Source organism: Epinephelus fuscoguttatus, unplaced genomic scaffold (genome assembly GCF_011397635.1).
Source record: "Epinephelus fuscoguttatus unplaced genomic scaffold, E.fuscoguttatus.final_Chr_v1 AP022699.1".
In the NCBI taxonomy this organism is placed as follows: domain Eukaryota; kingdom Metazoa; phylum Chordata; class Actinopteri; order Perciformes; family Serranidae; genus Epinephelus; species Epinephelus fuscoguttatus.
Genome location: NW_026057521.1, coordinates 81521 through 95326, shown reverse-complemented (window position 1 = coordinate 95326; position 13806 = coordinate 81521). Strand labels below are relative to the sequence as shown.

Sequence of the window (13806 nt, the reverse complement as noted above, 5' to 3'; positions counted from 1 at the left end):
GCAGTAGATAAAAAGTGAGCAATTGATTAAAGTGAGCATATTTAGTGCAAAGTGAATATTGTATGTGCAAATAAACAACCAGGGGGACAACAATGCTTATAGTGGTGTTTATAAAGTGTCCATAGTATCCCTAAAGTGTCCATGATGCAGTTTATTGTGAGCAGTGCTGGTTGTGTAGCCTGACAGCAGCAGGCAGGAAGGACCTGCGATAGCGTTCCATCACACACTTTGGGTGAAGCAGTCTATTGCTGAAGGAGCTCTCCAGAGCTTTTATCACCTCCTGCAGGGGTGGGAGTCATTAGTCCTCAGAGATGACAGCTTGGCTGTCATCCTCCTTTCTCCCACCACCTGCACAAAGTCCAGAGAGCATCCCAGGACAGAGCTGGCCTTCTTGATCAGCTTGTCCAGTCTCTTCCTATCTGCACCCGAAATACTGCTGCCCCAGCAGACCACTCTGTAGAACATGGCTGCTGCCACCACAGTGTCAAAGAAGGTCTTCAGGAGGAGCACCCCCTGCACTCCAAAAGACCTGAGCCACCTTAGCAGGTAGAGTCTGCTTTTAATGAGTTTTGATTGGCTACTACCTTAGCCAGATCTCTCTTGTTAAAGAGATTCTTACTGTGCATTCCAGTCCCCACACTATCAAACTACATAGTATGCCAGAAAAGGATTTAGTATGTCCCAATATATAGTAGGTGTTTCTCAGTGTCAAGGAAGGATCCTCAAACGCCCGAATTTGAAGGACATTATGTCATCATTGACTCCTGCTGGGGCGGCACGGTGGTGTGGTGGTTAGCACTCTCGCCTCACAGCAAGAGGGTTGCCGGTTCGATCCCGGGCGTGGGAGCCCTTCTGTGCGGAGTTTGCATGTTCTCCCCGTGTCAGCGTGGGTTCTCTCCGGGCACTCCGGCTTCCTCCCACAGTCCAAAGACATGCAGATTGGGGACTAGGTTAATTGATAACTCTAAATTGTCCGTAGGTGTGAATGTGAGCGTGAATGGTTGTCTGTCTCTATGTGTCAGCCCTGCGATAGTCTGGCGACCTGTCCAGGGTGTACCCTGCCTCTCGCCCGATGTAGCTGGGATAGGCTCCAGCCCCCCCGCGACCCTCAAGAGGATGAAGCGGTTAGAAGATGAATGAATGAATGACTCCTGCTGAAGGACTGTTCCAATGTCAAGGATCCTTCCGAGTTTCACGAAAGACTGAGTCCTTCTTTCAGAGAAATTTGAAGGATGCATGTGTGGATTTTGGTAGATCTACACGATTTGCTGGAAGTGAGGGCGGGGCCTCTTCAATGATTTAGAGAAATATGTCATTTTTTTGGATTAATGTTTCCACGAGTTTTATCATACAAGCGTGAAAAAAATATTGACAGAAACCTCATAATTTACACTTTCTAATGTGTCCACTGCCGAATAATGAGATTTTTTAAATAACGTGATTTAGGTAAAACATAAAAGTTTTAAATGAATCATTCACAGCAGAGATGGAGTGCTAAGTGTTGGTGTTGTGTCGTTCGCAAACGAATCATTCAAAAGAACGAATCTGTTGAGTGAACGTACTGAACTGAATCATTTCCGTAACTGATTCGTTCATTTCTCAGTTCAGTTGAACTCAGCAGCGAGCATGCAGGCCGGGAGTGGAACTGCTGATTCGGTCTGTGCGAACGATGAAACACTCGCGAGTCGTGAGGCAGCCAGGGTGCAGGGAGGGACTGCCTATCGCGTGACGAATCACTTGGTGAACGAATCACTTGGTGAACGAATCACTCAGTGAATGACATAACCCCAATCCCTGAGTGATTCATATAATTTCTTCTCAGCAATACACTTTCATAGGGACAGTTTTCTCCAAGGTAATGGCTAATGTAGCCAGGAGTCAAGCCACATGAACACAATCACACACCTCCCCATTGTTTTAACAGACTTAGTTTCCAGATAAACAAACAGTACACAGTCAGGGCTCCTCCTGCCAAGCACTCAACGATTCGGTGAATGAATCTTTTTAATGAACTGATTCTAGTGATTCAGTAACATCTAAAGAACTGCTTTGCCCATCGCTACTAAGTGTCCCCCTCCCCTCCTCCCCCCACTGTTCACATGATAACGACTTGATAACTGCTCTCATTCTGTCTGCTTCAATAGGTGTAGGCCTATTTTTCGGGGGAATCGTGATGGGAATGGCCACAGTAAAGACATTAGAATATCCTGCAGGTCAAAGCATCACTCTTTGTTTTGAGCAGCGCAGCTCATCTGCTGTTCATATTATTGTAGCAGTGTACACTCACAGAAAATATGGATTACTTTGAAATGACAGAGTGATTCTGTGTGTGAGTCTGTGTTCATACTGTTAATGATAATTTAGAACTTGTTCAGCTGTTGTCTTCATTACTCCACTTACTCTTAAATATGATCCAGAAATATATTCTCCCTAAAAGTCACATGATTCTGACAATACTGATAGCCTACATATGTTTAAAACTGTCCAACAACATTGGAGAGTACCAAAATGATTACAGTAACTGAAACCTCTTCAGTCTGCTGAGGGTTAATGATGATCACGTGGAGACACTTATTAGCCTGTTCCAACGTGTGTTCACCGAATGCTCGGGAGGACTCTTGCCTTGCCTCTGCAGGATCCTTGGCTGTGGTCAGAAAGTCTTTTTTGCTTAGGAAGGTTCCTAGCTGAGTGAAATGACCATCTAAACTAAACTGTAGTTTCACCACGGTCGACCTACGTCACTGACGTCCGCTGTCGCCATAGACATATATACATAGACGCCGCATCGACTGCCTGAGCGCGTCCTCGCCAGCCGCCATCTTGGATGGGTCTCGCTTCGCCTCCACAGTGCATTCACTTCTATTGAGGAAGGAGCTGTATGCACAAATAAAATAGAATAACTCGCTGAATTTTCAACTGATTTTCACACGGTTTGGTTTGTTACAAACGGCACACATGTAGTTATGATACAGGATGCTTTCGTACATTAAAAATGCGGGATTTCATGCTTCAATACTTCCTGCAGATAGCAACAGCATGTTATTTAGGTCACAACATGGTTATTTTATTCACCTCAACCCCAGAGTGGGATGGATATACATACATATACATATATAGATAGATAGATAGATAGATAGATACAGATATAGATAGATATAGATATACACACACATATATATACACTGTATAAACACAATATACACAATACAAAACATAGTATAGCATATTAATAAATTTATTAATATATTTTAATAAAGAAAAAGCTCTATTGTTGATTGAGTTTATTTCTCACACACACCCACTCTCTTTTATACCCACAGCCATCAGACTTAATAATTCTTTGTTAAATAGATGATCTTACAGACTTCTTTGAAATTTTCTTTTCAGGGATTAGTAAAGCTATTCTTATTACACTGACTGCTGTGATCCCTCAAAAGTAGTAAAAAACATTTTCAGTATTTACATAAACACTGAAATTAATTTTGGTATTGGTATTATAACTATGAAAATGGGACTGTGGTCAAGATAATTTGAAAAAAGATACAGAAGGATGAGCAGCAGGGGATATTTGCAGCACAGCTGGTGGAAAAGTGAATATGTGCACAAAGGTGTGCTAGGCAAGGCAAGGCAAGGCAAGTTTATTTGTATAGCACAATTCAACACAAGGTAGTTCAAAGTGCTTTACAGAGACATTAAAAGCAACAAGACACAATTTAAAACAATAAAAACAGTCGACTGAAAAGGGAACTAGAAATTGAGAATGATAGTGATAATAATAAAATACAGTAACATAAAATAAAAACAGGCTCAATACATTGAACCGTCAGGATAAGAAAAGAAGTAGAATAATAAAAGGCATAAATCAGCAGTGTGTAGTTAAAAAGTACGGGCAGTAGAATACAGCAGGTAAGTATTTAATCTAAGAGTACGCTTCAGTAAACAATAGTGTTTTTAACCCTGATTTAAAGGAGCTGACAGTTTGAGCAAACCTCAGATCTACATATTCATATTATGCTATACATAATATGCTATACTGTTTTGTATTGTGTATATGGTGTTTATACAGTGTGTTTATACAGTATATATATATATATATATATATATATATATATATATATATACAGTACAGGCCAAAAGTTTGGACACACCTTCTCATTCAATGCGTTTTCTTTATTTTCATGACTATTTACATTGTAGATTCTCACTGAAGGCATCAAAACTATGAATGAACACATGTGGAGTTATGTACTTAACAAAAAAAGGTGAAATAATTGAAAACATGTTTTATATTCTAGTTTCTTCAAAATAGCCACCCTTTGCTCTGATTACTGCTTTGCACACTCTTGGCATTCTCTCGATGAACTTCAAGAGGTAGTCACCTGAAATGGTTTTCCAACAGTCTTGAAGGAGTTCCCAGAGGTGTTTAGCACTTGTTGGCCCCTTTGCCTTCACTCTGCGGTCCAGCTCACCCCAAACCATCTCGATTGGGTTCAGGTCCGTGACTGTGGAGGCCAGGTCATCTGCCGCAGCACTCCATCACTCTCCTTCTTGGTCAAATAGCCCTTACACAGCCTGGAGGTGTGTTTGGGGTCATTGTCCTGTTGAAAACAAATGATCGCCCAACTAAACGCAAACCGGATGGGATGGCATGTCGCTGCAGGATGCTGTGGTAGCTATGCTGGTTCAGTGTGCCTTCAATTTTGAATAAATCCCCAACAGTGTCACCAGCAAAACACCCCCACACCATCACACCTCCTCCTCCATGCTTCACAGTGGGAACCAGGCATGTGGAATCCATCCGTTCACCTTTTCTGCGTCTCACAAAGACACGGCGGTTGGAACCAGAGATCTCAAATTTGGACTCATCAGACCAAAGCACAGATTTCCACTGGTCTAATGTCCATTCCTTGTGTTTCTTGGCCCAAACAAATCTCTTCTGCTTGTTGCCTCTCCTTAGCAGTGGTTTCCTAGCAGCTATTTGACCATGAAGGCCTGATTCGCGCAGTCTCCTCTTAACAGTTGTTCTAGAGATGGGTCTGCTGCTAGAACTCTGTGTGGCATTCATCTGGTCTCTGATCTGAGCTGCTGTTAACTTGCGATTTCTGAGGCTGGTGACTCGGATGAACTTATCCTCAGAAGCAGAGGTGACTCTTGATCTTCCTTTCCTGGGTTGGTCCTCATGTGTGCCAGTTTCGCTGTAGCGCTTGATGGTTTTTGCGACTCCACTTGGGGACACATTTAAAGTTTTTGCAATTTTCCGGACTGACTGACCTTCATTTCTTAAAGTAATGATGGCCACTCGTTTTTCTTTAGTTAGCTGATTGGTTCTTGCCATAATATGAATTTTAACAGTTGTCCAATAGGGCTGTCGGCTGTGTATTAACCTGACTTCTGCACAACACAACTGATGGTCCCAACCCCATTGATAAAGCAAGAAATTCCACTAATTAACCCTGATAAGGCACACCTGTGAAGTGGAAACCATTTCAGGTGACTACCTCTTGAAGCTCATGGAGAGAATGCCAAGAGTGTGCAAAGCAGTAATCAGAGCAAAGGGTGGCTATTTTGAAGAAACTAGAATATAAAACATGTTTTCAGTTATTTCACCTTTTTTTTGTTAAGTACATAACTCCACATGTGTTCATTCATAATTTTGATGCCTTCAGTGAGAATCTACAATGTAAATAGTCATGAAAATAAAGAAAACGCATTGAATGAGAAGGTGTGTCCAAACTTTTGGCCTGTACTGTATATATCCCACTCTGGGGTTGAGGTGAATAAAAGCACTGTGTTGTGACCTAAATAACATGCTGTTGCTATCTGCAGAAAGTATTAAAGCATGAAATCCCGCATTTTTAATGTACGAAAGCATCCTGTATCATAACTACATGTGTGCCGTTTGTAACAAACCAAACCGCGTGAAAATCAGTTGAAAATTCAGTGAGTTATTCTATTTTATTTGTGCATACAGCTCCTTCCTCAATAGAAGTGAATGCACTGTGGAGGTGAAGCGAGACCCATCCAAGATGGCGGCCGGCGAGGACGTCGGCTCCAACAGGCAGACAGTCAATGCGGCGTCTATGTATATGTCTATGTGCCGTCGCATGATGACGTAGCCCAGCCTAAGTGCAGTCGGATTTTCTCAGCTCCGCGGTTCTCTTTTCCTAAGTCCTTATGAATTCTCCTACTCATCTTTCCTTGGCATCGTGACAATTCCCACCGAGGTCAAGGAACAGTGATTAGGAATAGACGATAAGAGGGACTTTCCGACCGCAGCCCTTGACTTTGAGAAACACCCACTGAATGGGAACCTTCAGGGTTGGTTGTTTCCGCGGGTATTTATTTGTATGATACACCCCGTGTCATATGACGTGGCCAAAATGTCGTTAATCTGCCGTCTATTGAGTGTGCCATGTCTCCTGTGTATATCAGTAGTTTGAAGTGTTAGCCCGGCCCGGTAACGTAAGCCGGCCCGGTAGCCCCTTGTGTTTCTTTGATCCTGAACTTCCTTTATGTGAACATGGAGCAGGCAGCCAGCGTCAACGCAGATCCGGTCGAACGCTCGGGCAGTAATGGTGGGTCCATCATCTGTCAGCAGTGTCGTGATCTGCAATAATAAAAATATGTGTTCTGTTAATCGCGTTCTAAAGGTTTGTGTTTATCTCTTGTCTATAGGACGTTGCACTCAATGGCGGAACTGGACTGGATTCTGGTGAGTATACAGTGTTTGCTGAAACACAATCACATACTAAACTAAAGCTAACTTACTGATTTGCATACCTTCGTTGAAAGAGCATAAGCCAGTATTGGATACAAAATGAAACCAGTCTATACAACTATACAAACCAATGAAGGCCAAAGCTGAGCAGCAGCATCCAAACACTACAGTCACTGTCAGACAAAGGAAACATTATCTTTAAAGGATAACTATTGGTGCTTTCACACCTGAAGTTGGGTTCATTTGCACCAGAGGCAAAAGATGATACATATTTGCGTTTTAGTTTTGGTTCAGTTCCTGTTCACACTGACTTTTTGTAACAAACCAAGAGGGGTAAACATGAATTACTGACTGACAGGAAACTCGTTGATTTTGGTGTTTGCCATCCTGCATCATCAGGACCCACATGGCGAAAACAGATTCTGGTGATTGAGAGAAGTTTCTGCAGCAGCGCATTTGTGCTTCTTAAATTTTTGTTTTTATGTTCTTTGAAGCTCACAAAGAGCTCACAGAAAAATAACTATTTGTAAGAATTATTAGGAGGCTATTATTAGACCGCAAATGAATGGGATGTTATGAATAATGATTAATGCTTGGTTCACACTACACAACATTTTTGTCTGTTCTGACAAAAATGTCAGATTACATGATTGTGTAGTCATAAAATCGTGCTGTGACTTGGGTGACAGACCTGACATATTACATGATGGTCCACACCAATCATCCCCGGTCATGTTTCATGACGTGTGTGATATCATTGGGTTATTCTTGTCCTATTTTTATTATTAATACTATTATTTCTAGGGCTGTAGTCAACCAAAGAAAATCTTGGTCGACTAAAGTCGCACATAATCTTCAACTAATCGATTAGTTGTAGTTATCTGGACATATTTCCCCCACCAATACAGCATGCTAACATTATTAGCACAAGTCTATGGCGTTTTACATTGTATAAATTAGCCTAGCGTCTAGCGATCTTTTCCTCTTCTCATATAAAGCCAGGGACAACAGCAGCATGTAACAAAGGTAACGTCACACAGTTTGGTTCCATTACAACTCACAACATTCACAGACAAAACAACTGTCTTATAATAATCATGTTTTCTAAGCAAATACAACATGCTAACGTTATTAGCGCCAGCCCATGGCATTTTACATTGTATACATTAGCCTAGCGACTAGTGGAGATTTCCTCTGCTCATATGAAGCCAGGATAAATCCCGAAGTATAAATCCCTGAAAGATAAATCACACACACGACTTAAAATGCTGTTTTAGTGGAGGCTTTACTGTCTTCACAATTTATTGTTTCTTATCTGTGAAATACAAATAAATACAAGCTTCTTTTCACTGAGGGGAATGGTATCAGCTTACAGAAACAGACAGGAGGTCTGCGTCACCGCGACGCTGAGCGTGAGGGTGGGCGAGTCCAACTTTCTGTCAACAGGTAATTTAGCCTGTCCCCCCGCCGTGGGAAATAATGGATTAATCCTGGAAAGCTGTTGATGTAGCGTTTTTCTCCAAATGAAAGTAACATGGCAATAATTCGACTAATGAGAATTTGAGATTTGATGAGAGCATAGAGACCAAATAATCGACTAGTCGACCAGGAGACTACTGCCCGAATTATTTTAGTCATTCTGTTTGTTCATGTGCTAGCTGAAATGTTGTAGTAGCGTAAAAAAGTGCCACCAGATGCCAGGAGCTACATTTGAAGTGCCCTGTGCAGACATGCAAGTAACTAAATCCCCCACAACAAGTTCCTGCAAATGTTTCACAATAAAAGCCTTTTTAGAAAATGAAGGGATTCTCTCAACTGAAGTTATAAGGGGCTTTTAATTTTATACAGATACAAGAAGTGTTGAGTTTGAAATGACGGCGCGATGCATTAAATTTATCAAGGCAAATGGGGGCAGATAAAAAGTAAAAATTTAAAAATAGAGAGGGAATAATAAATAACAGCCCATTTATAATGTAGCCTGTTTCAAATGAAGCTGGTACCCCCTGCAGTTGTGGTGAGTAAAACCCCCAACTCTATTGTCTTTATTTTATTACTTTATATCCTCCATTATGAAGAAAAAACATTCTTTGCTAGCTTGATGCTAATGGTACCTGGTTGCTAAAGTGCCTCTGTTGTTTCACGCCATCATTTTCCCCTTTTTATTCTGTTGTGGTAACATCCTTAGAGGAAATTTCTGGGGTGATGTTGCCATACAGTTGTCTACAGCAGCAGATTGCACCGTTTTTCATGAATGATAGAGAAAATCAAACATGCTAGACTTTCTGTTTGAATGTTGTGAGGCGTCCCAGACGTGGTGTCGGTTGTCATTTACTATGACACGCTACACAAGATGAAACGATGGATTATCGCCTACGACACTCATTGTCGTTCACGATCCGAGCCAGCACTGTACATTGCTGCATCGGGCTATAAGAGGGGTTAAAATAGTGTAGTGTGAGTCCGGCATAACATTGAAACAGGATGAAAAGTAGGCATCTTGTACAGTAATAATTTGGGGCTTAATACTATGAGATCACTGTCACACACCTTTAAATGGATTTAAGGAACAGACAAAGTACACAGAGTCGGATACAGTGATGACAGTTTTAACAGGTTTTTTAATCAGGTAAAATACCCACACTGACGTGCATATGTGTTGCCATGGTTACATGTATGCATTAGCAAAAATAGGTTATGAGATATACGTGGCCTTTATCAGAATCAGTTATGAGATTGCCTTGTTGAGAACTGACCTCGTAACAGGCCTCCAATTAAAGTATTAAAATGGCTGTTGTAAGTAAATATTAATTATTATTATTATTATTATTAATAATAATAATCATTAATAATAATAATGATTATTAATTATGTTCAGTAATCACATTGTGGGGCACCATGTTGAAAAAGGGAAAAATAAATGCTAGTTAATGATATCAGTCTCATAAAATACACTAAATTATCAATTTGGAAGTCAGATTACTATTTAAATGAATAACTATAACCAAAGGTGCCATATTAATAGTAAAGGTTGCAGGATTTCGGAGTTCTTGAGAGGGACTCTGCGTCCTTGACCCTGCCTCTGTCCAATGTGCAGTAGTAGGTGGTAGTGAGTCTGATCGGTAGTAAACTTGTGAGTTAGTATTTTTTCGGTTGTTAACAGAATTATTGTTTGTGCAGGTTGCACAAACTCAAGTCTGTCAGGACATCGAGTCCACCGTTTTCCGGACAGAAAAAGGAGTGGAGTTAGTTTTCGTGCCTGTTTTGTGCAGGTGAAGAGGTGTGATTTCACAGCTTCATCTGTGACCAAAAACACGGTCGCATGCAGCACTCATTTTGGACAGGAGGATTATAGTCGTCTCAAACACAGAGATCTCCCTCTCCGCGGAGCCCGCCCGCCCTCGCACAAACCCCCAAGGCTCGGGGGTATGTACCTCCATGCCTCCGTGTTTGAGACGGGAGCGGGTGGCATGAGGGTTGATGGGCAGTGTGAGGCATGTTATGTCTGGCATGGGGGTCAGATTCTCCACCAGGGCCCAGAAGGCATCCACCTTCCTGCAGCACATACTCTCCACAGCTGAGGACATGGGCTGGCAGTTCCCACACAAGCACCTATCATACAAAAAATGATCAGGAAATCTTTGTATCTCTCTCTCCCTCCCTCTCTCCCCTGCGGACGTCAGTACACCATAATGCGGAGTTATAACACGCATAGCAAGATACGTCTGATACAAGCTGATATTTGCACATTAGTTTCTGTTATGGGTAAGCATTAGTTATCTAATACTGGCAGAACTATTGGTAGCTTTGTTATAACCTAATACGTGATGGCAAACTTAAAGGGCCAGTGTGTAAAATGGGTTGAAAACAGTGACATCAGTGGTCAAATTCTAGAGTGCAGGGCTCACTTGCTCACCCCTCCCGTCGGGTAAATGACGGTGGCCTCGTAGGGACAAAAAGCCTTGCGCACGAGTTTTTCAGGAGTAGGTCTATCTAGCGACGAGGTGAATGTTTATTTAGAAATCTAAACCATGTTACGATATTGTAATGAATCCCTCATGAGCAGGAGACCAGAGGAGCGTTTGGGAAAAAGGCCCATTTATTTGAGCACTCCAGAAACTCTGGTAACACTCCACTCTGTCCCAAACTCTGACTCTTCTAGCATAACAGACACACTTCATAACTTTACACACATACTCGTTTACCATACTGAGTGGAGAACCCCCTCCCCTCTCTGCTCCGCCAATCTCCAGCCCGCACAGTGACTGACAGCGTAGCCTGTAAACAGTGCTCAGCTGTTTATTTAGCCTAGCAATATCTCCGGACTATAGTAGCTGCAATGGACGACTTTGAACGCGATTTTGAAGAGTTTCTTGTAGCAGACACAGACCCAGAGCCATACCTGTTTGAGCCGGAGCATACAGATGAGGAACTCCATGTGTTTGATGCTGAGCGGGTGAGACGAATTTTATTTTATAGCGATCATACACTTGTATAAACATATTAATGGGTAGAATATTCAGATTCAGATTGACAATAAACCATGCCAAATATTACACACTGGTCCTTTTAATGTTGTGACGTGAACACAGCGTTAGACATCGTTAGCTGCTGTTAGCTAATGCTGGTCGCTCACCAAGACACCTGCCCAGTTCTCCACTGGTTCTCCTCACATCACAGCTCTATTTCTCTCCTGTGGTTGTTATTTCTCCTAACCCTGATCTGTTCCTGGTCTCTTGGACGCCCAGCAGGCTCATAATTATAAGCCTGTGGGCCGTCATATGAATATGAATGTACATTTTCAACCTCTTCAGTCTAAAAACTAGTACTGGGATCCATGTTTATTAATGTTACACTCAATCGAACTCGGCCGGACTCCCTCACGCTATGTCACTACGCTACGTTAGTGGGTTTTTAGATGTGGAAGCAAAATTCTCTCACAAAAACGACCCCAAAAGTCACTGTAGTGTTTATATGCTTTGGTTTTTTGTTTTAATCGAGTTTCTACATCATTTTTCTACACATTTATTCACCATGGTCTCCAACCTGCAAGTTGGGCTTTAATAGAGACAATTTCAAACACAAGTGCGCAAATTGCCTTCACTATAAATCGCAGCATTGACAGACAAACACTTCCCCCACCAATACAACATGCTAACGTTATTAGCGCCAGCCTATGGCATTTTACATTGTTTGCTTAGCAGCTAGCGATCTTTCCTTAGTCTCATATAAAAGGACAACAGCAACATTTAACAGCGGTAGGGGCACTCAATTTGGCGCCATTACAACTCAAAACATTCATCGACAAAACAACTGTCACACTAAACACGTTTTCCAAACAAATACAACATGCTAACATTATTAGTGCCAGCCTATGGCATTTTACATTGTATAAATTAGCCTACCGACGAGCGGAGATTTCCTCGGTTCATATGAAGCCAGGATAAATCCCGAAGTATAAATCCCTAAAGGATAAATCACAGACAAGACTAAAATGCTATTTCAATGGAGGCTTTTCTGTCTTCACAATTTATTGTTTCTTATCTGTGAGATACAAGTAAATATAGGCTTCGTTTCCACTGAGGGAAATGGTGTCAGTATACAGAAATTGACAGGAGGTCTGCGTCACCGCGACGCTGAGTGTTAGGGTGGGTGCGTTCAACGTTGTGTAAACAAAGGGGGTTTACACTTTTCACAGGTAATCTAGCCTGTCCCTCCCGCCGCAGGAAATAATGGATTAATCCTGGAAAGCTATTGATGTAGCACTTTTCTCCTTATGAAAGTTACACGGCGATTATTCGACCAATGAGAATGTGGTTGGATGAGAGCATGTCGACCAAATAGTCGATACTTTGGATTCAGGTACGGTGACGTTGGAACAGAAAGACGTGCTGTGTAAAACTTTAAAAGTTAAAGTTGCCATGTCCTGCGGCAACATGGCCAATCTATGTCAACACACAGAAAAATACGAAGAATACATGTTAGACAAAGCCAAGCCAAGCCAAGCATCGTTAAAGACAACGAGACGACTGAAAGCCACCAGAGCCTCATAAAACAACAACAGGGCATAATTCAGCATACATTTGTAAGTGTCACGCCATACGACAAGACCTCAAAGAGACACAGGGAAGTCACGGACTCCATAACAAACTTTATAATACATGAAAAATTTAGCAAAATTTTGCCAGGGCTTGGCCCACTTGACATGCTGCTGTGTTGTGCAATGGCCTATTCACATGCTGGAATTTGTCATTTACGTGACAATGCCTGAACGCAACACAGGCTCTGCTCCAACTGAGTGTGTGTACAGTGCCGTGCTGTGCTGCTGTGTGAGCAGCAGTCTGCTGATGGTCATTTACACACTGTCCATAACAAAAACTAGGTCAGGTCAGTGTCCCTCTAATATAATGTAGGGGAAACACTGAATCAAGCAAGAAGACTCATGATATCATTTATTTATTATCTATATATACACACATAAATACATACATATCTATCCCCCAAGTGCTATCTATCTATCTATCTATCTAATATACTACATACTATATATTCTATACAGTGACTAGTTAGAATTTGTGTGTTTTGTTTTGCTTTTGTTGTGAAGAAATACTTTTTGAATTATACCTGCTGTCTGTTTAACATTAGTGCTGTATGATTTGATAAAAATGTGCAATTGTGATTTTGGTGGACAATATCGCATTTGCGATTACAATATAATAAATAAATGGTAACATGAGTCTTCTTGCTTGATTCAGTGTTTCCCCTACATTATATTAATAATGTCATTCAAGGCTTTTTCTAAATTTTGTATCTCACCCTTGGGAATTGTCAGTTGCTCGGATCATTTACCTGGGAGACAAGTGAATCTATTTTTTGTCAGTTTTCTTGGTCTGACAGGCTGGTGACCATGTTATAAATTTTTTGTATTCTATTGGCTTTGTTGGTGAAAACCAAATCTATACATGTTTCAGAAGAGCTGCTTATTCTAGAAGGTTCCTTTTTAAGTTGTGTTAATTCAAAGCTATTTGCTAAGAATTTTAAATGCTTCTGATTGGTTTTATCATTCCAATTAACATTGAAATCGCCAAGTA

General features: G+C 41.4%; 1 protein-coding gene across 3 annotated transcripts in view; it reads left to right on the top strand.

Annotated features, from left to right (window-relative positions):
• The first annotated feature begins 6208 nt into the window (after window positions 1–6208).
• The window catches only part of LOC125885355 (battenin-like), a 72385-nt gene continuing 64787 nt past the window's right edge, over window positions 6209–13806 (top strand). For 2 of the 3 annotated variants that reach the window (XR_007448859.1, XM_049570844.1), the window contains exons 1-2: window positions 6221–6575; window positions 6676–6712. Coding sequence is in view for 2 of the 3 variants with exons in the window: in XM_049570844.1 (XP_049426801.1) it covers window positions 6521–6575; window positions 6676–6712 (92 nt within the window). In the remaining variant the exon portion in view is untranslated. Of the gene's footprint in view, window positions 6576–6675; window positions 6713–13806 lie in introns of all 3 variants that reach the window. The other variant, XM_049570846.1, reaches the window with a different exon arrangement.